Raw genomic sequence first — 20,168 nt, 5'->3', positions numbered from 1 at the left:
CCCTCCCTCTCCCCTCCTCCTTCCCTCCCTCCCCTCCTCCTCTCGCCCCCCCTCCACTCCCTCTCCCCCCCTTCCTCCCTCTCCCTCCTCCCTACCCTCTCCCCCCCTCCCCTCCCCCCCTCCCTCCCCTCCCTCCCCTCACCACCCCCTCTCCCCCTCCCTCCCGCTCCCTCTCTCCCTCCTCCCTCTCTCCCCCTCCTCCTCTCCCCTCCTCCCTCCCCTCCTCCCACCCCTCCCTCTCCCTCCCTCCCTCTCCCCCCCCTCCTCCCTCTCCCTCCCTCCCTCCCTCTCCCCCCTCCTCCCTCTCCCCCCCTCCCATCCCTCCCCCTCCCTCTGTCCCCCTCCCCTCCCTCTCCCCCCTCCCCTCCTCTCTCCCCCCTCCCTCCCCTCCCTCGTCCCCCCCTCCCTCCCTCCCTCCCCCCCTCCATCCCTCTCCCCCCTCCCCTCCCTCTCCCCCCCCTCTCCTCTCCCCCTCTCCTCCCTCTCCCCCCTCCTCCTCTCTCCCCCCTCCTCCCTCTCCCTCCCCCTCTCTCTCCCCCCTCCCTCCCTGTCGTCCCCTCTCCTCCCTCTCCCCCTCTCTCCCCTCCCTCCCTCCCTCTGCCCCCTCTCCTCCCTCCCCTCCCTCTCCCACTCTCCCCCTCCTCCTCTCTCTCCACTCCCCTCCCTCTCCACTCCTCCCTCTCCCTCTCCCTCCCTCCCTCTCCCCCTCCCTCCCTCGCCCCCTCCCTCCTCTCCCCTCCCTCTCCCTCTCCCCTCCCTCCCCTCTCCCCCCCTCCCTCCCTCGCCCCTCCCTCCTCTCCCCCTCCCTCCTCGCTCCCCCACCCTCCCTCCCTCCCTCCTCCCCCCCTCCCTCCCCCCCTCCCTCCCCTCCCTCCCCCTCTCCCCTCCCTCTCCCCCTCCCTCTCCCCCCTCCCTCCCTCCCTCCCTCCCTCTCCCCCTCCCCTCTCCCTCCTCCCTCCTCTCTCTCCCCTCCCTCCCTCCCTCACCCCCTTCCTCCCCCTCCCCCCCCTCCCTCCTCTCCCCCTCCCCCTCCCTCCCTCTCCCCCTCCTCCCTCCCCCTCCCCCCCTCCCTCCCTCCCTCTCCCCTCCCTCCCTCCCTCCCTCTCCCCCTCCCCTCCCTCCCTCCCCTCCCCATCCCTCCCCTCCTCTCCCCCTCCCCCCCTCTCCCCTCCCTCCCTCCCCCCCTCCTCCCTCCCTCTCCCCCTCCCACCCTCTCCCCTCCCTCCCTCTCCCCTCCCTCCCTCTCCCCTCCCTCCCTCCCTCCCTCCCCCCTCCCTCTCCCCTCCCTCCCTCCCCTCCCTCCTCCCTCTCCCCTCCCTCCCTCCCTCCCTCTCCCCCTCCCTCCCACCCCTCTCCCCCTCCCTCCCTCCCCCCTCCCTCTCCCTCCCCCCCTCCCTCCTCCCCCCCTCCTCCCCTCCCTCCCTCCCTCCCTCTCCCCCTCCCTCCCTCTCCCTCCCTCCTCCCTCCTCCCTCCCCTCCCCCTCCCTCTCCCTCCTCCTCCCTCCTCCCTCCCTCCCTCCCTCCCTCCCTCCCTCCCTCTCCCCTCCCTCCTCCCTCCCTCCCTCTCCCCCTCCCTCCCCTCCCTCTCCCCCTCCCTCCCTCCCTCTCCCTCCCTCCCTCCCTCTCCCGTCCCTCCCTCCCTCTCCCCCTCCCTCCCTCCCTCTCCCCCTCCCTCCTCCCTCTCCCCCCTCCTCCCTCTCCCCCTCCCTCCCTCCCTCTCCCCCTCCCTCCCTCCCTCCCTCCCTCCCCTCCCCTCCCTCCCTCTCCCCTCCCTCCCTCCCTCTCCCCCTCCCTCCCTCCCTCTCCCCCTCCCTCCTCCCTCCTCCCTCTCCCCCTCCCTCCCTCCCTCTCCCCCTCCTCCCTCCCTCTCCCCTCCCTCCCTCCCTCTCCCTCCCTCCTCCCTCTCCCCCTCCCTCTCTCCTCTCCCCTCCCTCCCTCCCTCCCTCCCCCTCCCTCCCTCCTCCCTCTCCCCCTCCCTCCCTCCCTCCCTCTCCCCTCCCTCCCTCCCTCCCCTCTCCCCCCTCCCTCCCTCCTCCCTCCTCTCCCCCTCCCTCCCTCCCTCTCCCTCCCTCCCTCCCTCTCCCCCTCCCTCCCTCCCTCCCTCTCCCCCTCCCTCCCTCCCTCCCTCTCCCCCTCCCTCCCTCCCTCCCTCCCTCCCTCTCCCCCTCCCTCCCTCCCTCTCCCCCTCCCTCCCTCCCTCTCCCCCTCCCTCCCTCCCTCTCCCCCTCCCCCCTCCCTCCTCCCTCCCTCCCTCCCTCCCTCCTCCCCCTCCCTCCCTCCCTCACTCCCTCCCTCTCCCTCCCTCCCCCTCCCCTCCCCCTCCCTCCCCCTCCCCCCCTCCCCCTCCCCCTCCCCCTCCCCTCCCCCCTCCCCCTCCCCCTCCCCCTCCCCCTGCCCCTCCCCCTCCCCCTGCCCCTCCCCCTCCCCCTCCCTCCTCGCCCCCTTCCTCCCCTCCCTCCCCCCTCCCCCTCCCTCCCCCTCCCCCCTCCCTCCCCCTCCCCCTCCCCCTCCCCCCTCCCTCCCTCCCCTCCCCCTCCCTCCCCTCCCCTCCCTCCCTCCCCCTCCCTCCCTCCCCTCCCCTCCCTCCCCTCCCCCTCCCTCCCCTCCCTCCCCTCCCCTCCCTCCCTCCCCTCCCCCCTCCTCCCTCCCCTCCCCTCCCTCCCTCCCTCCCTCCCCCTCCCCTCCCACCCTCCCCTCCCCTCCCACCCTCCCCTCCCCCTCCCACTCCTCCCCCTCCCTCCCCCTCCCCTCCCACCCTCCCTCCCCCCCTCTTCCTCTCCCTCCCCCTCCCCTCCCCAACCCTCCCCTCCCTCCCCTCCTTTTCCCCCTACCCTCCCCCCCCTCCCCTCCTTTTCCCCCTACCCTCCCCCTTTCCCCTCCCACTTCCCCCTTCCCCTCCCCCTCCCCCCCTCCCCTTCCCCTATCCCTCCTCCCCCCCTCTCCCCCTCCCCCTCTCCCCTCCCCCTTTCCCCCTCCCCTTTCCCCCTCCCTTTCCCCCCTCCCTGCCTTTCCCCCTCCCCTCCCCCTTTCCCCCCTCCCCCCTCCCCTTTCACCCTCCCCTCCTCCCCTTTCACCCCCTCCCCCTTTCCCCCTCCCCCTTATCCCTCTCCCCCTTTCCCCCCTCCCCCTTTCCCCCCCCTCCCCCTTTCCCCCCTCCCCCCGTTCCCCCTCCCCCTTCCCCCCACCCCTTCCCCCTCCCCCTCCACCCCTTTCCCCCCTCCCCCTCCACCCCTTTCCCCCCTCCCCTCCACCCCTTTCCCCCTCCCCCTCCACCCCTTTCTCCCTTCCACCCCTTTCCCCCTTTTCCTTCCCCCATTCCCCGCCCTTCCCCCTTCCCCCCCCTCCCCCTTCCCCCCTCCCCCCTCGGTGCTGCAGTGGTTAGCCCTGTTTCCTCATGGTGCCGCGGACCCAGGTTTGATCCCAGCCCTGGGTCACACTCTGTGTGAAGTTTGGACATTCTCCCGTGTCTGTGTGGGTCTCACCCCCACAACCCAAAGGTGTGCAGGGTAAGTGGATTGGCCACTTTAAATTGCCCCTTAATTGCAAAAAGCTTTAGAAAATGACACTATATCTACACTAATCCCACTTTCCAGCATTTGGACCATGGTCTTAAATGTTATGACATTTGTAAGTGCTAATGTACATACCTTTTAAAAATTGTGAAATTTCCCACCTCTACTACCCTCCCAGGCAGTACATTGTAGACTCTCACCACCCTTTGGATGATATTTTTTTCCTTAAATCCTCTCTTAAACCCCCTGCCTTAGAATTATACCTCCTCCTTATTGATCCGTCAATTAAGGGGAACAGCTACTTTCTATCTACCCTGCCCATGCCCCTCATACTCTTAGGCACCACAATTGAAGTTTCTCCCTCGGCCTTCTCTGCTCTAAAGAAAACGCCACAAGCCTATCCAGCATCTCTTCATAGCTAAAATGTCCCATCCCATGCAACATCCTGGTGAATCTCCCTCTGCACCCTCTCTAGTGCAATCACATCCTTCCTATAATGCGGTGACCAGAAGTATACACAGTACTCCAGCTGTGGCCTAACCAAAGTCCTGTACAGCTCCAAATTATCCTCTCTGCTCTTATACTTTGTGCCATGATTGATAAAGCCAAATGTTCCGTATGCCTTCTTAATTATCCTATTTTAGTGGGTCACAGAGGAGTTTAATTAATAGTTTATTAGCAAACTAAAGTACATACACGTAACAATCCCAGTCACCGAGCTGGGACCACTCTGCAGCTTGACTCCTATCGGGGCTGGGTTTTAATGCCCAGAGTTAACTACTCCTCTGATGGTCTCCGCCCCCTCAGCAGGGGAGTGCATACTCCACGATTAAGTCCCAGTGGGTCTTGTGGGGGTTATAACACCTATTAACTTGTCCTGCTGTCTTCAGGGATCTGTGGACAAGCACTCTAAGATCCCTCCATTCCTCTGAGCTTCCTAGTGTTCTGCCATTCTTGTCTTGTTACTCCTGCCAAAGTGCATTATATGACACTTTTCAGGGTTAAACTCCATCTGCCTCTGATCTGCCCATCTGACCAACCCGTCTATATCCTCCTGTAACCTAAGACCTTCTTCCTCTGTAAAACAAAAGTAGTCCTTGACAAAATTCAGGTCAGCAATTGTTTTTCTCAAAAAGAGCCTTTCAAAAAAAGGAAATTATGCTTCTGTATGGAAGTCTGTAATGTGCAGGGATGAGCAATGAACACATGTCAAGTTTCTTTTAGCTGTGGGGTTTTGTTCTCACCCAGTGAAAGCTATCTTCTGTTTTGAGGCCTGTTGATGTAATTAATGATATGGAAGGAAGCCTGGTTGATACTTCCCAAAATAAAGTAACATATTTGAACGAGCCATTCAACTCAAATATTCAATTATTCAATCGGCCTCGGGCTCTCCACCCCTTCAGGCAGACCGATCATTCTGCCGCCTAGATCTATTTTCCAGGACCTCCGCCCTTGCTCTCAGACCTTTGTTGGCCTCCACCAGCCTCTGAAGTTCCTCACCATCGAGGTGAGCTGATCGCTGTGTTGCGACAAGGCCTCCTCCACCCCCTTCAACTTCTCTCCCTGCGCCCGCACTTTGGCCGATATCTTCGACACCGCCGCCTTCACCGGGCAATTGCCTCCTTCCCACCAGTACCTTCAATGCCGCCATTACTTCCTTCCTCATCACCTCCATGTGTTTAGCAAACTGTTTTTCGAATTCCACGGCCATCACCTCGGTCATCTTCTCTACTGTGCATGGCTCCACTCAGCGACCCAGCCTCCACCATCTTTCCTGCTACCAGGCTGACCCTTTTGCTCAGTGGCGAGCCTTCACTACCAGGCTGACCCGTCTTCCCGGTGACCTTCTTCTGACTTTTGGATATCCCTCTCCCCGCCTTATATCATCCTGCACCTGTTCGCTTAAAAATTTATCCTGGGACCGGGCATTAAGTTCCACAGAATCGAGCCTCGAGCCGGAGCTACCCAACGTGTGACTTCCTCCTACATGCCACCACTGGAAGTCCCATCAAAAAGATTCAGCTCCATATAAACATCATTTTGGTTTGTTCAAATATACGTGTTTGTATTTAATTTAACCGCTTGGTCACTACAACAATTGAATCCACGTAAAGTGCAAAATAATTCTTTTAAAAAAATGTATTTTATTGAAGTTTTTCAAACAAAGATTTTCCGTTTTTACAAATTAATAAAGAAATATACATTAAACGTTATTTAAATAATATATTAAACTAACAATAGATGGAAAAAGAATAAACAAAAAGCAAATATCAACAAGTAACTAAGAAAAAACAAGAACACGGAATAATCCCCCCCCCCCGGATTGCTGCAGCTGTCTTTTCTGTTTTTCCATTATCGTTCCGCGAGATAGTCAAGGAACGGTTGCCCACCGCCTGGTGAACCCCTGAGCCGATCCTCTTAACGCATATTTTATTCGTTCCAGTCTTATGAACCCTGCCATGTCGTTTATCCAGGCCTCCACGCCCGGGGGCTTCGCTTCTTTCCACATAAGTAGAACCCTTCGCCGGGCTACTAGGGACGCAAAGGCCAAAACGTCGGCCTCTTTCGCCTCCTGCACTCCCGGCTCTTCTGCAACCCCAAATATAGCCAACCCCCAGCTTGGTTTGACCCGGACCCCCACCACCTTTGAGAGCACTCTTGCCACACCCTCCCAGAACTCATGCAGTGCCGAACACGACCAGAACGTGTGAGTGGTGGTTCGCCGAGCTTCCCGAGCACCTCCCACACCTGTCCTCCACCCCAAAAAACCTGCTCAGTCTTGCTCCCGTCATATGCGCTCTGTGTAGAACCTTAAATTGAATCAGGCTAAGCCTGGCACACGAGGACGAGGAATTTACCCTACTTAGGGCATCTGCCCACAGCCCCTCCTCAATCTCTTCCCCCAGCTCCTCTTCCATTTTCCCTTCAGCTCCTCTACCATCGCCTCCCCCTCGTCTCTCATCTCCCTGTATATTTCGGACACTTTACCTTCTCAACCCATGCCCCTGAAATCACTTTATCCTGGACCCCTTGCGTCGGGAGCCGAGGAAATTCCCTCACCTGTTGCCTCGTAAATGCCCTCACTTGCATGTATCGGAAAGCATTCCCTGGTGGCAACTTATATTTTTCTTCCAATGCTCCCAAACTCGCAAATGTCCCGTCCACAAACCGGTCAGCTTCAGCTTCCTAATTCCTGCTCGCTGCCAACATTGAAATCCCCCATCTATCCTCCCCGGGACGAACCTGTGGTTATTCCTTATCGGGGACCACACCGAGGCACTCGTCACTCCCCGATGTCGTCTCCACTGCCCCCAGATCTTCAAGGTCGCCACCACCACTGGGTTTGTGGTGTACCTTTTCGGTGGAGAACGGTAGTGGCGCCGTCGCCAGCGCTTTTGGGCTCGTTCCCTTACAGGACACCGTCTCTAACCTTTTCCACGCCGCACCTCCTTCTTCCCTCATCCACTTACAGACCATCGACACATTGGCGGCCCAATAGTAGTCACTCAGACTCGGCAGTGCCAATGCCCCTCTGTCCCTACTGCATTGCAGGAACCCCCTCTTTACCCTCGGTTCTTTCCCACCCACACAATGCTCATAATGCTCCTGTCTATTTTTTAAAAGAAGGCCTTTGTAATCAAGATGGGGAGGCACTGAAACACGAAAATAAACCTCGGGAGGACCACCATTTTAACCGCCTGTACTCTGCCCGCCAATGACAGGGGCACCATATCCCACCTCTTGAAGTCCTCCACTGTCTGCTCTACCAATCGCGTCAGGTTAAGTTTATGTAGGGCTCCCCAGTTCCTGGCCACCTGAATCCCCAGGTATCAAAAATCCCTTGCTACTCTCCTCAGCGGCAGAGCATCTATCCCCCTGCCCTGTTCCCCGGGGTGCATCAGAAAAAGTTCGCTCTTTCCCATGTTTAATTTGTATACCGAGAACTCTCCAAACTCCCTGAGTATCTGCATTACCTCTGGCATCCCCTCTACCGGGTCCGCCACATATAGCAGCAAATCGTCTGCATATAGTGACACTCTATGTTCCTCCCCCCCCCCCCCCCCCCCTCCCCCCTCTGAGCACCCCCCTCCACTTCTTAGAGTCCCTCAGCGCTATGGCCAATGGTTCAATTGCCAACGCGAACAGCAACGGGGACAGGGGGCACCCTTGTCTTGTACCCCTATGTAATCGAAAGTATCCCGATCTTTGCCTGTTTGTAACGACGCTTGCCACCGGGGCTGCGTACAAGAGTCTAACCCATCTAATGAACCCCTCCCGAACCCAAATCTCTTCAGCACCTCCCACAAATAGTCTCACTCCACCCTGTCAAATGCCTTCTCTGCATCCATAGCCACCACTATCTCTGCCTCCCCCTCCGGTGGGGGCATCATCATCACCCCCAGCAACCTTCGTACATTGGCATTCAATTGTCTCCCCTTAACAAACCCTGTCTGGTCGTCATGTACCACCCCTGGGACGCAATCCTCTATCCTTGTCGCCATCGCAAAATAATTTCTGAGACAATATGTGTTTTTAAAAAAAACTGTCACTATGATTGAATTCAAGAAGTCTAAATCAGGTTAAATCTTCATTATAGCTATCTTTTCTTGGTTATTTGAGTTTTGTGTGCTGTTATAATTTAAATGTTTTTCTTAACTCCTTACAGAACAAACTATTCAGTGTTCCACAGATATCAATGGTGATCGAGAGCTAGATAAGTTGAAAATGGTAACCAAGTGCTACACAACCATAGAAGCTTCCTCAAACTCTACTGATATCGACAAGATGACCAATGGGGAAACTACCTCCTACTGGCAGTCAGATGGGAGCTCGTGCTCACACTGGATCAGGTGAGCAGTCCTGTGGTAACAGAGATTTGCTTGTAGAAAAGGACAAGGCTAAATTTAGTTCAGTTCTCAAAGATTGAAGTTGATTGATCATTTGTACCATTTTTGACAGGAATGCAAATAGTCTTGTCAAATTTACAAAACGTTTATGATTTTAAAAAATTCTTTCATGGGCTGCAGCTGGCTAGGCCGGCATTTGTTGCCCGTCCCTAGTTGCCCCTGAACTGAGTAGCTTGCTAGGCCATTTTAGAGAGACTTTAGGGGCAACCACATTGCTGCGGATCTGGAGTGACATGCAGGCTAGACCAGTTAAGGATGGCAGATTTCTTTCCATAAAGGACATTAGTGAACCAGGTGGGTTTTCACGACAATCGATGATGGTCGCCATTACTGAGACCAGCTTTATCGAATTTAAATTCCACCGCTGCCTTATCGGGATTTGAACTCCTGCCCCCAGAGCATTAACCTAGGTCTCTGGATAATTAGTCCAGTGACAATACAATGACACCACTGTCCTCCCCCTGAAGTTAAAAAAATTGCTGGATAAAGAGACTGGATTACAGATTGATAAAAGACAAGCTGAGCATTGATGCCACTTTGCATTGAGATTTTAGAAAATCATTCACAGATCATCGGCATCTCCTTCTTCTTGGGCCAGTTCCTCAGCGTTGAGGATGACTTATTTCCACTCTGGGGAGGTGGGTTCTGCGGTGGCTGAAACGTCCGATCCTGGATCCGCAAATTAGAACATAGAACATAGATCAGAGAACATACAGTGCAGAAGGAGGCCATTCTGCCACAAGTTTGGCGGGTAGTTCTGAGGTTTGATGAAGTGGGTGGGTGGGACTCTCTGGATTCTGCGCTCTCTTTCCTGCTTGGCCTCCACATGCTCCACCCTACGACGATCGATGTGATTGGCACCTTCGTGGATGCTTTTTCTCCAGCTTGTGGGTTCGAAGGCAAGCGATTACTATGCGTTGGTGGGGATGTCGCATTTATTTCGGGAGGCTTTCAGAGTGTCCTTGTAACATTTCCTCTGCCCTCCTAATGATCGCTTGCCGTTGCGGATCTCGGAGTAGAGCATGTTTTGGGAGTCTTGTGTCGGGCATGTGGGCAATGTGGCCGGCCCATTACAGCTGGTCGAGCATGACCAGTGCCTCGATACTGGGGATATTGGCCTGGGAGAGGACGCTCACATTGGTACGCCTATCCTGCCAGTGGATTTGCAGGATTATGCGGAGGCAGTGTTGGTGATATCTCTACATGGATTTGAGGTGTTTGCAGTACATTGTCCATGTTTGTGATGCATACATGAGGGCTGGGATCACGGCTACGCTGTAGACCATGAGCTTGGTGCTGCGTTTGAGGTCTTGGTCTTCGAATACTCTTCCTCAGGCGTCCAAAGACTGCACTGAAGCATTGGAGTCAATGTTGGACTTCATCCTCAGTGTGTGCTCGCACCGAGAGGAGGCTCCCGAGGTATGGGAAATAATCCACATTGTCCAAGGGCTCACTGTGGATCTCAAAGGTTTGGGGGGGGGGGGGGGGGTTGTGTGGCAGGAACTGGTCGAGAATCTTTGTTTTCCGGATATTTATGTCTGAGGCCCATTCTCTGATACGCCTCAGTGAATGCGTTGGCGATGGTTTGTAGGTTAGCCTCTGAATATACGCGAACACACAGGCATTGTCTGCATACTGCAGCTCGATGCCAGAGGATGGGGTTGTCTTGGTTCTAGCCTGGAGGTGTCGGAGGTTGAACAGTTTCCCGCTTATCCGGTAGGTTACATCCACTCCAGTGGGGAGCTTCAGAGTGATGGGGTGGAGTGTTTCTGTGATGAAGATGGAGAAGAGCATTGGTGTGATAAACTTGACCCCAGTTTGCATAAATATTGGGTCTGTGGTAGTTCCATTGGTGAGGATCATGACTTGCATGTCATTGTGGAGCAGGCGGGAATGGTGATGCATTTTTGCGGGCAACTGAATTTGAGGAGGATTCTCCACAGTCCCTCACAGTGACAGACTCAAAGGCCTTTGCGAGATGGAAGAAGACCATGTACAGAGGTTGATGCTGCTCCCTGCACTTTTCCTGGATTTGTCGTGCGCTAAAGATCATGTCCATTTAAACTTCTTGACGGGCGGAAGCGTCACTGAAACCCTGGGAGGAGCACTTCAGACACTTGGAGGAGGTGATTGAGGGGTATTCTTGCGCTGACCTTTCCTGTGGTGGAGGGTAGAGAAATCCCTCAATAATTTCAGCAGTCAGGCCTGTCTCCTTTCTTGAAGATGGTCACAGTTAAGGCATCTCCGAGATTATCCAGCATGCTCTCTTCCTTCCAGACAAGGGTGATGAGGTTGTGGATTCTTGTCAAGAGCGCATCTCTTCTGCATTTAGTATTTCTGCAGGGATTCCGTCTGCGCCAGAGACCTTTGGTTCTTCAACTGACGGATGGCTTTTTCGGCCTCGCGCCGAGCTGGGGCTGCGCTGAGATGCTGGCGGATAGCGTGCTGCGGGATGGTGTTGATTATTGAGGACGCTTGCATTGAAGTTCATGTCTTGGTTGAGGAGGTCCTCGAAGTGCTCTCTTCAGCGAACGTTGAGCGGATCTCTGTTTTTGGCACTCAGTGGGGTGGACCTTCTGGCACACGGACCATAGATGGTTCTGATTGTGCTGAAGAAACTGCGCACATTGTGGTTGTCGGCGAATTGCTGAGTCTCCTGCGCCCTTTCCTGTTTTTTAGGTCGCAGGTTCTACACGTCGGTCTTGAGTTGCCTGAAGGCTTGTTTCCTCTCCCATGAGTTTTGGTGGAGCTGCCAGTACAGGAATGCATTGTGCTTGCAGTCAAGGAGATCCTGGATCTCCTTATCGTTCTCGTCAAACCAGTCGTGGATTTTCCTTGCCGAAACCCCGAGCGTCTCCTCGCAGGTGCTGACTATGGTGGCTTTTAAGGTGGACCAGATGTTGTGGGCGTTCTGCGGCTCTGGCTCGTTGGTTGTCTCCAGGGTAGCTGTGAGATGCTGACTGAGAACTTCGTTCTTCTTGGGGCATGCTACTCCTCTCTCCCCGCTGCAGCTCTCTCTCCCCGCTGCTGCTCCTCTCCACCCCGCTGCTGCTCCTCTCCACCCCGCTGCTTCTCCCCTCCACCCCGCTGCTTCTCCCCTCCACCCCGCTGCTGCTCCTCCCCACCCCACTGCTGCTCCTCTCCACCCCGCTGCTGCTCCTCTCCACACGCTGCTGCTCCTCTCCACCCCGTTGCTGCTCCTCTCCACCCCGTTGCTGCTCCTCTCCACCCCGTTGCTGCTCCTCTCCATCCCGCTGCTGCTCCTCTCCACCCCGCTGCTGCTCCTCTCCACCCCGCTGCTGCTCCTCTCCACCCCGCTGCTGCTCCTCTCCACCCCGCTGCTGCTCCTCTCGCCCCGCTGCTGCTCCTCTCGCCCCGCTGCTGCTCCTCTCGCCCCGCTGCTGCTCCTCTCGCCCCGCTGCTGCTCCTCTCGCCCCGCTGCTGCTCCTCTCGCCCCGCTGCTGCTCCTCTCGCCCCGCTGCTGCTCCTCTCGCCCCGCTGCTGCTCCTCTCGCCCCGCTGCTGCTCCTCTCGCCCCGCTGCTGCTCCTCTCGCCCCGCTGCTGCTCCTCTCGCCCCGCTGCTGCTCCTCTCGCCCCGCTGCTGCTCCTCTCGCCCCGCTGCTGCTCCTCTCGCCCCGCTGCTGCTCCTCTCGCCCCGCTGCTGCTCCTCTCGCCCCGCTGCTGCTCCTCTCGCCCCGCTGCTGCTCCTCTCGCCCCGCTGCTGCTCCTCTCGCCCCGCTGCTGCTCCTCTCGCCCCGCTGCTGCTCCTCTCGCCCCGCTGCTGCTCCTCTCGCCCCGCTGCTGCTGCTCCTCTCGCCCCGCTGCTTCTCCCCTCCGCCCCGCTGCTTCTCCCCTCCACCCCGCTGCTTCTCCTCTCCACCCCGCTGCTTCTCCTCTCCACCCCGCTGCTTCTCTCCTCTCGCCACGCTGCTGCTCCTCTCGCCACGCTGCTTCTCTCCACCCCGCTGCTGCTCCTGTTGACCCGCTGCTTCTCCTCTCCACCCCGCTGCTTCTCCTCTCCACCCCGCTGCTTCTCCTCTCCACCCCGCTGCTTCTCCTCTCCACCCCGCTGCTTCTCCTCTCCACCCCGCTGCTGCTCCTGTCGACCCGCTGCTGCTCCTGTCGACCCGCTGCTGCTCCTGTCGACCCGCTGCTGCTCCTCTCCACCCCGCTGCTGCTCCTCTCCACCCCGCTGCTGCTCCTCTCCACCTCGCGGCTGCTCCTGTCGACCCGCTGCTGCTCCTGTCGATCCGCTGCTGCTCCTGTCGACCCGCTGCTGCTCCTCTCACCTCGCGGCTGCTCCTGTCGACCCGCTGCTGCTCCTGTCGACCCGCTGCTGCTCCTGTCGACCCGCTGCTGCTCCTGTCGACCCGCTGCTGCTCCTGTCGACCCGCTGCTGCTCCTGTCGACCCGCTGCTGCTCCTGTCGACCCGCTGCTGCTCCTGTCGACCCGCTGCTGCTCCTGTCGACCCGCTGCTGCTCCTGTCGACCCGCTGCTGCTCCTGTCGACCCGCTGCTGCTCCTGTCGACCCGCTGCTGCTCCTGTCGACCCGCTGCTGCTCCTGTCGACCCGCTGCTGCTCCTGTCGACCCGCTGCTGCTCCTGTCGACCCGCTGCTGCTCCTGTCGACCCGCTGCTGCTCCTGTCGACCCGCTGCTGCTCCTGTCGACCCGCTGCTGCTCCTGTCGACCCGCTGCTGCTCCTGTCGACCCGCTGCTGCTCCTGTCGACCCGCTGCTGCTCCTGTCGACCCGCTGCTGCTCCTGTCGACCCGCTGCTGCTCCTGTCGCCCCGCTGCTGCTCCTGTCGCCCCGCTGCTGCTCCTGTCGCCCCGCTGCTGCTCCTGTCGCCCCGCTGCTGCTCCTGTCGCCCCGCTGCTGCTCCTGTCGCCCCGCTGCTGCTCCTCTCGCCCCGCTGCTGCTCCTCTCGCCCCGCTGCTGCTCCTCTCGCCCCGCTGCTGCTCCTCTCGCCCCGCTGCTGCTCCTCTCGCCCCGCTGCTGCTCCTCTCGCCCCGCTGCTGCTCCTCTCGCCCCGCTGCTGCTCCTCTCGCCCCTGCTCGTGGTGCTCCCGCATTGGAATCGTGACATCACTGAGGGAACTCCAATCTAGCACTCCGCTCCCAGTCTCTAGTAATATAACTACAATGCTTCCGCATAATGATGTAAGAACGTATATAAGGAGCAGGAATGGACTGTATGCGCCCTCTAGCCTACCTTGCCAATCAGTGCAATCGTGGTTGATCTTCTCTCTCGACTCCTCATTGCCGCCCATGCACCACAATGCCCGATTCCCAGAGACCAAGAATGTGTCATTCGCAGACTTAAGTTTGCTCAATGATGAAATGTCTACAACCTTTGGGGTAAAGAATTCCAAAGATTGACGAATCTTCTTTTCATCTCAGTCTGGAATGATTTGATCCCCATCCCCAATCCTGGTGTCAAATAAGATTTTCCTTTCATAAAACTACATTGACTTTATCTGATCATATTATGATTCTCTGAGTGCATGATTAAGACTTCCTTAATAATAGCTTTTGACTTCTTCCCAATGAGTAATGTCAGACTAAATGGCCTGTAGATCCCTGTTTACTTGCTTCCTGCTTTCTTGAATATTGGTGTCGATTTTTTAACTTCTAATTCGCTGGGACCATTCTAGAATGTGAGGAATTTTGGAAAATCATTACCAATGTCTCCATTATTTCTGTAGTTAGTCTAGGATGTAGACCATCCGGTCCTGGGCACCTGTCAGCTTATTGTTTTGGAGGATTCTCCATCACCTTTTTTTCTGATATAAATTACCTTACGTTCCTCGTAATTATCCACAATATATTTGTCCCCTCACTCTACTGCGCCACCTAAAGGGTCCTTTAAAACAGAGATGAGGAGAAATGTGGAGGAGATGAGAAGGCTGTGAAGGCCAAATCACTGAGTGTCTTTAAGACAGATAGATATGTTCTTGATTAATAAGGGGATCAGGCGTTATTGGAAGAAGGTAGGAGAATGGGGATGAGAAAAATATCAGCCATGATTGAATGGCGGAGCAGACTCAATGGGCCGAGTGGCCTAATGTCTTATGGTCTAACCAAGCACATTTAGAAGTTGAAATGAACAAAATTAATTTCAGTGGCAATGTTGGGCCTGTAAAGCAAACCTTCCACATGACCGTAGCTGCTCCACAAATGTTAATTTGGACACTGATGATGTAACATGCATGAGCCCAGACGTTGTGTGTCATAAAGCTGTTCAGCCACAAAGAAACACAGCTCTGTCTGATCCTGTCGCACTTATCTACATAATTAAGTTTCACATATAACACGCCACACATTAAATTTGCACTAATGTATATTAAAACCGTCTCCAGAGAAAGAAAAAAAAAAGCAAGCACCACACTGACCTTGGGATCAAATAAGCAGCTTGATCATACTGATTTACTGCAATGCGGATCGAAGATCCCGCAAACTGATGAATTTAAGGGCTGCAATTTCAGTTGCGGCAGGTGCTATAATTTCCAAAGTTATACGTGCTGCCATTTTGCTTTATTGGATCATCAAACCCGTGAAAATGTTACATTTTTCTCCCCAAACCATGAAGTCTTCCTAACCTCATTGGCATTTAGTGCTGCTTTTGTAGAGTCTAAACTTCCCTGCATAACCTGGGATTCACTTGGCTTCCTTTCCTGCACCCTTGCTTGATTTCTTCTCCTGCCCTCACTCCGCATGTTGTAGCTTTACAGTCAGATTAGACTCAATCACACACAACACCTTATAGGCTGGTGTGCCCAGATTATTTTATTATTTTTAATCTTCCTTTTCTTGTCTGTTCATTTATTTCCTTCCCTGTATAAATTTCCGTTTATCAGCGCACAGGCACTCACTCCAAGCAAGGTCACTGCTATAAAATTCTACAGTAAGAAGACTTCTTACTGTGCTCACCCCAGTCCAACGCCGGCATCTCCACATCATAAAATTCTATGTAACTGTGTTATATCTGGAATGAATCCCGGAGAGGGTAATGAATGCAATATTGCGTTCCCCAGTGTATGAGAGAGAGGTGTTTGGCAAAAGTACAACACAAAGTTAACAAGGGTCCAGAGTTATGATGAAAGGTAAGAGCAGCCTGGGCTGTCCTTGATTGAATTGAGAAGATTGAGGGACCACTTGATAGATGGACAGATAAACATTGACAATTTCAGTTGCTAAATACAGTGAAGTCAAGAGGCTGTTTGAACACTGAGCTAAAAAGGGAGAGATGAGAAAAATATTTTTTTCTTGCAAAATATTTTTGGAAATTAAAAAAAAATCATTCATGGGACATGGGCGTCGCTGGCTGGGCCAGCATTTAATGCTCACCCCCTCAAGAAGATGGTGACGAGCTGCCTTCTTGAACCGCTGCAGCCCATGTGGTGGAGGTGCATCCACAGTGCTGTTAGAGAGGGAGTTCCAGGATTTTGACCCAAAGATAGTGAAAGAACAGTGATATATTTCCAAATCAGGATGGCGTGTAGCTTGGAGGGGAACTTGCAGGTAGTGACCTTCCCATGTATCTGCCGCATGTGCTCTTCTAGATGGTAGCGATCGTGGGTTTGGAAGGGGGAATACTTTCCCACCATTCATTTAGAAACTTTTTTTGACAATGAAGGTTTAAGAAGAATAGAAAAGTATGAGGAGAAAACAAGAAAATGCGATGAATTAGGGAAGATAACACCAAATAGGCAAGATCGTACCCTGAGAGTGGAGTGGGCTGAAAGGGTCCAGTAGCTCTCCTGTTCTGCTGAAATTAGTTTTCTTGGTACTGAACTCTTACGACTATTTTATCATCTGTATTGCACCATTCATCAGAGGAAGGATGGGCTTTGCATTGAAGGATCCACATCTGAAATGTCACTTGTCTGTTCCCTCCACAGATGCTGACTGAAGTGTTTCAGCATTTTCTGATTTTGTTTGGGTTTGAGTGTCTGCATTCTGTTTTTCTCTTATTAAATCACTGTCAAAAGACGTTTGGAAGAGGTTCATGTTGATTTCTTTTTGTTTCTCTTTCTCCGTCACCCCCCCTCCCTGCTCAGAAACAAAAGGCCCCACCCCCACCAATACCGGCACTTGTCAAACTCTGGACTGATGAGCGAGGTGCCAGAAGAAGAAATAAAATGTTTCTTTGTTCACCAGTGTGCACTGTGTTTATTTTTGTCTCATTTTCAAAGAAAAATGGACAAGGAAGAACAAATTTGCTCTTTATTTTGTAGGTTGCGGTTAAAGCCTGATGTTGTACTGAAGCACCTATCAATCGCTGTCTCAGCTAGTGATCAAAGTTACATGCCACAGCAGGTGACCGTGTCCTTGGGGAGGAACCCCAGCAATCTACAGGAAATCCGTGATGTCCGTATTCCCAGTAATATGACTGGGTACATCACTCTACTGGAAAACGCAAACATCAACCACCCAAGTAATTGTACAGAGTTTTTGCTTTGGTTCAGATCAGGAAATAGATTAAATTCCAGTTTAAATGTGCCTCATATTAAACAAAAAGTTAATGAACATGGTTTTTAGTCCAGGTCTAGATCAGATCTCTCTCATTGGTGTGGAATCTGAAGATGAATTTTTACATAATTTGTGATGGAAACTCCATGATACATTCTAAGTCATCATGTATAACTTTTGCATGGAAGTATTTGGTGCATTGTTTTTACAATACATCTCCTTTCTTCATTCATTCTATTTAGTTTGACAAAGTTGTCTCAAATACAACTGTTGTAGCAGGAAAAAGGAAAGTAGCTACCTTGGCATTGATTATTGTCGCTGGGCATTACAGATGAAACAGAATGTTTGTTATTTAGCTACTGTACCATCCATCTTCTTTGGCCTATCAATATGTGTAGACTTGTGAAATAGATGTGCTCTGTACTGGAACGTGCCTGAAATCCTGCATTATCCTTTCAAAAGGGAATTGGAAAGATACTTGAAGGAAAATAGATACAGGACTCTGGAGAAAGAGCAGGGGTGTGGGACTAATTGAATACTTCTTTCAATGGACCAGCACAATCAGAATGGTAGAATGGCCTCCTGTGCTGTGCAATTCTATGATGCCTTTAGCATTATATATAAACAATATATCAGGGCGGCTGCCTGAGCACCAGGGAGCCTGGTTTGATTCTGATCTTGGGTGACTGTGTGAAGTTTGCACATTCTCACAGTGTCTGCGTGGGTTTCCTCCGGGTACTCTGGTTTCCTTCCAAGGGCGGAATTGAACCTTGGTCCCTGGCGCTATGAGGCAGCAGTGCTAAGCCTGGCTAGCACTGCTGCCTATCCTGTTATCCTGCCTATGCTGATCACAGGCAAATCTGCTTCTGGTCTGTTCACAGTCAAATCTTTAACTGAGCTGCAGTGAGAGCAGATGCTTGACTTGCCTCCTCCCTGCTACCATCCAGGGGCCTAAACACTCTTTTCAGGTGAGACAGTGCTTCACGTGCACCTCCTTCAATCTGGTCTATTGCATTCGCTGCTCCCAATGCGGGTCTCCTCTACATTGGAAAGACAAGGCGCAGTCTGGGTGACTGGTTTGTAGAACACCATCAGTCTGTCAGCAAGCAGGACCCAGACCATCCTGTCGCTTTCCATTTCAACTCACCATCCTGCTCCCATGTCCACATGTCCGTCCTTGGCCTGCTTGAATGTTGCAGTGAAGTCCAGCACAAACTGGAGGAGCAGCAACTTGTCTTCCGATTGGGCACATAACAGCCTTCCGGACCCTGAAATCTCCTCCACCTTCACCCCATTATCAATTCATTTTCATTCCTTTCATTGACCTGTTTTTCCCTCATCATTGTGCCCCCACCATCGCACCTGGACAATTTGTGCCGTCCTCCAGGTTGTCCTTTGACACACTGCTCACATTTGTTCTGCCATTAACACATTCTACTCTCTTATATATCACTATCAGCGCCCTTCTTAGTCATTATCTCCATCATTTACATTCCCTTTGCCTTTCAGTACGTGCCATCTTTGTCAATCTCCATCTATCCGCTGTCCTCTATCCAACCCCCTGGTGCCACCCCCCACCCAACAATGAATCTGACCCTATTTCCAGTTCTCTCTGGCTTTTACAAAGAGTCATTCAGACTCGAAACATTAGCTCCCTTTTTTTCCGACAGATGCTGTCAGACCTGCTGTGTGACACGGGTGGGATGGTGGCACAGTGGTTAGCACTGCTGCCTCATAACGACAGGGACTGGAATTCAATTCCGGCCTTGGATATGTCTGTGTGGAGTTTGTACCTTCTTCCCATGCCGGTGGGGGTTTCCTCCAGGGTGCTCCGGTTTCCTCCTATAGTCCAAAGATGAACAGGTTAGGTGGATTGGCCATGCTAAAATTGCCCCTCAGTGTCCAAAGAGGTGCAAGTTAGGTGGGGTTACGGGCCAGGGCGGGGTAGTGAGCCTAGGTAGGGTGCTCTTTCAGAGGGTCGGTGCACACTCAATGGGCCAAATTGCTTCCTTCTGCACTGTAGGACTTCTTTGGTTCTACGGTTCTAGTGACCAGTATTTTCTGTTTTTGTTTCAGATTTCACAACCTGTAGTAATCTGCTTTTATCTGCCCGATTGCCCCTTTCCTGGGGTATCAATCAGCAAACTTAGTGCAGTAAACGAGACATGTTTCACTCCCTTAAGCCACAATCACATCAGGAAATTCCACACCTCCAGGAACATACTCCAGGAAACGACACACCTCCAGATACACAGATCCAGGAAATTACATACCTCCAGGAACACATGTCCAGGAAATTCCACACCTCCAGGAACATACTCCAGGACACTACACACCTCCAGATACATGGATCCAGGAAATTACATACCTCCAGGAACACACGTCCTGGAAATTCCACACCTCCAAGGGCAGCACGGTAGCATTGTGGATAGCACAACTGCTTCACAGCTCCAGGGTCCCAGGTTCGATTCCGGCTTGGGTCACTGCCTGTGCGGAGTCTGCACAACCTCCATGTGTGTGCGTGGGTTTCCTCCGGGTGCTCCGGTTTCCTCCCACAGTCCAAAGATGTGCAGGTTAGGTGGATTGGCCATGATAAATTGCCCTTAGTGTCCAAAATTGCCCTTAGTGTTGGGTGGGGCTACCGGGTTGTGGGGATGGGGTGGAGGCGTTGAACTTGGGTGGGGTGCTCTTTCCAAGAGCCGGTGCAGACCCGATGGGCTGAATGGCCTCCTTCTGCACTGTAAATTCTATGAAATATGAAAATACTCCAGGAAACTACACACCTCCAGATACACAGATCCAGGAAATTACACACATCCAGAAACACACATCCAGGAAATTACATACCTCCAGGAGCACACGTCCAGGAAATTGCACACCTCCAGGAACACACGTCCAGGAAATTGCACACCTTCAGGAACACAGGTCCAGGAAATTGCACACCTCCAGGAACACAGGCCCAGGAAATTGCACACCTCCAGGAACACAGGCCCAGGAAATTGCACACCTTCAGGAACACAGGTCCAGGAAATTGTCCTCTTCCAGGAACACTGGTCCAGGAAATTACGCCCGTCCAGGAAATTGCCCGCCTCCATGAACACATGTCCAGGAAATTACACAACTCCAGGAACACGTGACAATGAAATTGCCCACCACCAGGAATACATGTCCAGGAAGTTGCATGCCTCCAGGAACATGTGACAATGACATTGCCACCTCCAGGAACACGGGTCGAGGAAATTGCCCACCTCCATGAACATACACCCAGGAAATTACA

At 54.1% G+C, this 20,168-nt stretch overlaps 1 protein-coding gene across 4 annotated transcripts in view; it reads left to right on the top strand.

Moving 5' to 3' along the window:
- Nucleotides 1–8,183: 8,183 nt before the first annotated feature.
- zzef1 (zinc finger, ZZ-type with EF hand domain 1) overlaps nt 8,184–20,168 on the top strand; it is a 348,514-nt gene continuing 336,529 nt past the window's right edge. For all 4 annotated transcript variants that reach the window (XM_072469157.1, XM_072469156.1, XM_072469159.1 and 1 more), the window contains exons 1-2: nt 8,184–8,362; nt 16,657–16,856. In XM_072469157.1, the coding sequence (XP_072325258.1) occupies nt 8,238–8,362; nt 16,657–16,856 (325 nt within the window). In that variant the 5' untranslated portion in view covers nt 8,184–8,237. The remainder of the gene's footprint in view (nt 8,363–16,656; nt 16,857–20,168) is intronic.

Source organism: Scyliorhinus torazame, chromosome 12, assembly GCF_047496885.1.
Source record: "Scyliorhinus torazame isolate Kashiwa2021f chromosome 12, sScyTor2.1, whole genome shotgun sequence".
NCBI lineage: Eukaryota > Metazoa > Chordata > Chondrichthyes > Carcharhiniformes > Scyliorhinidae > Scyliorhinus > Scyliorhinus torazame.
The sequence above is the reverse complement of the archived record's forward strand: the minus strand, read 5'-3'. Positions and strand labels throughout refer to the sequence as shown.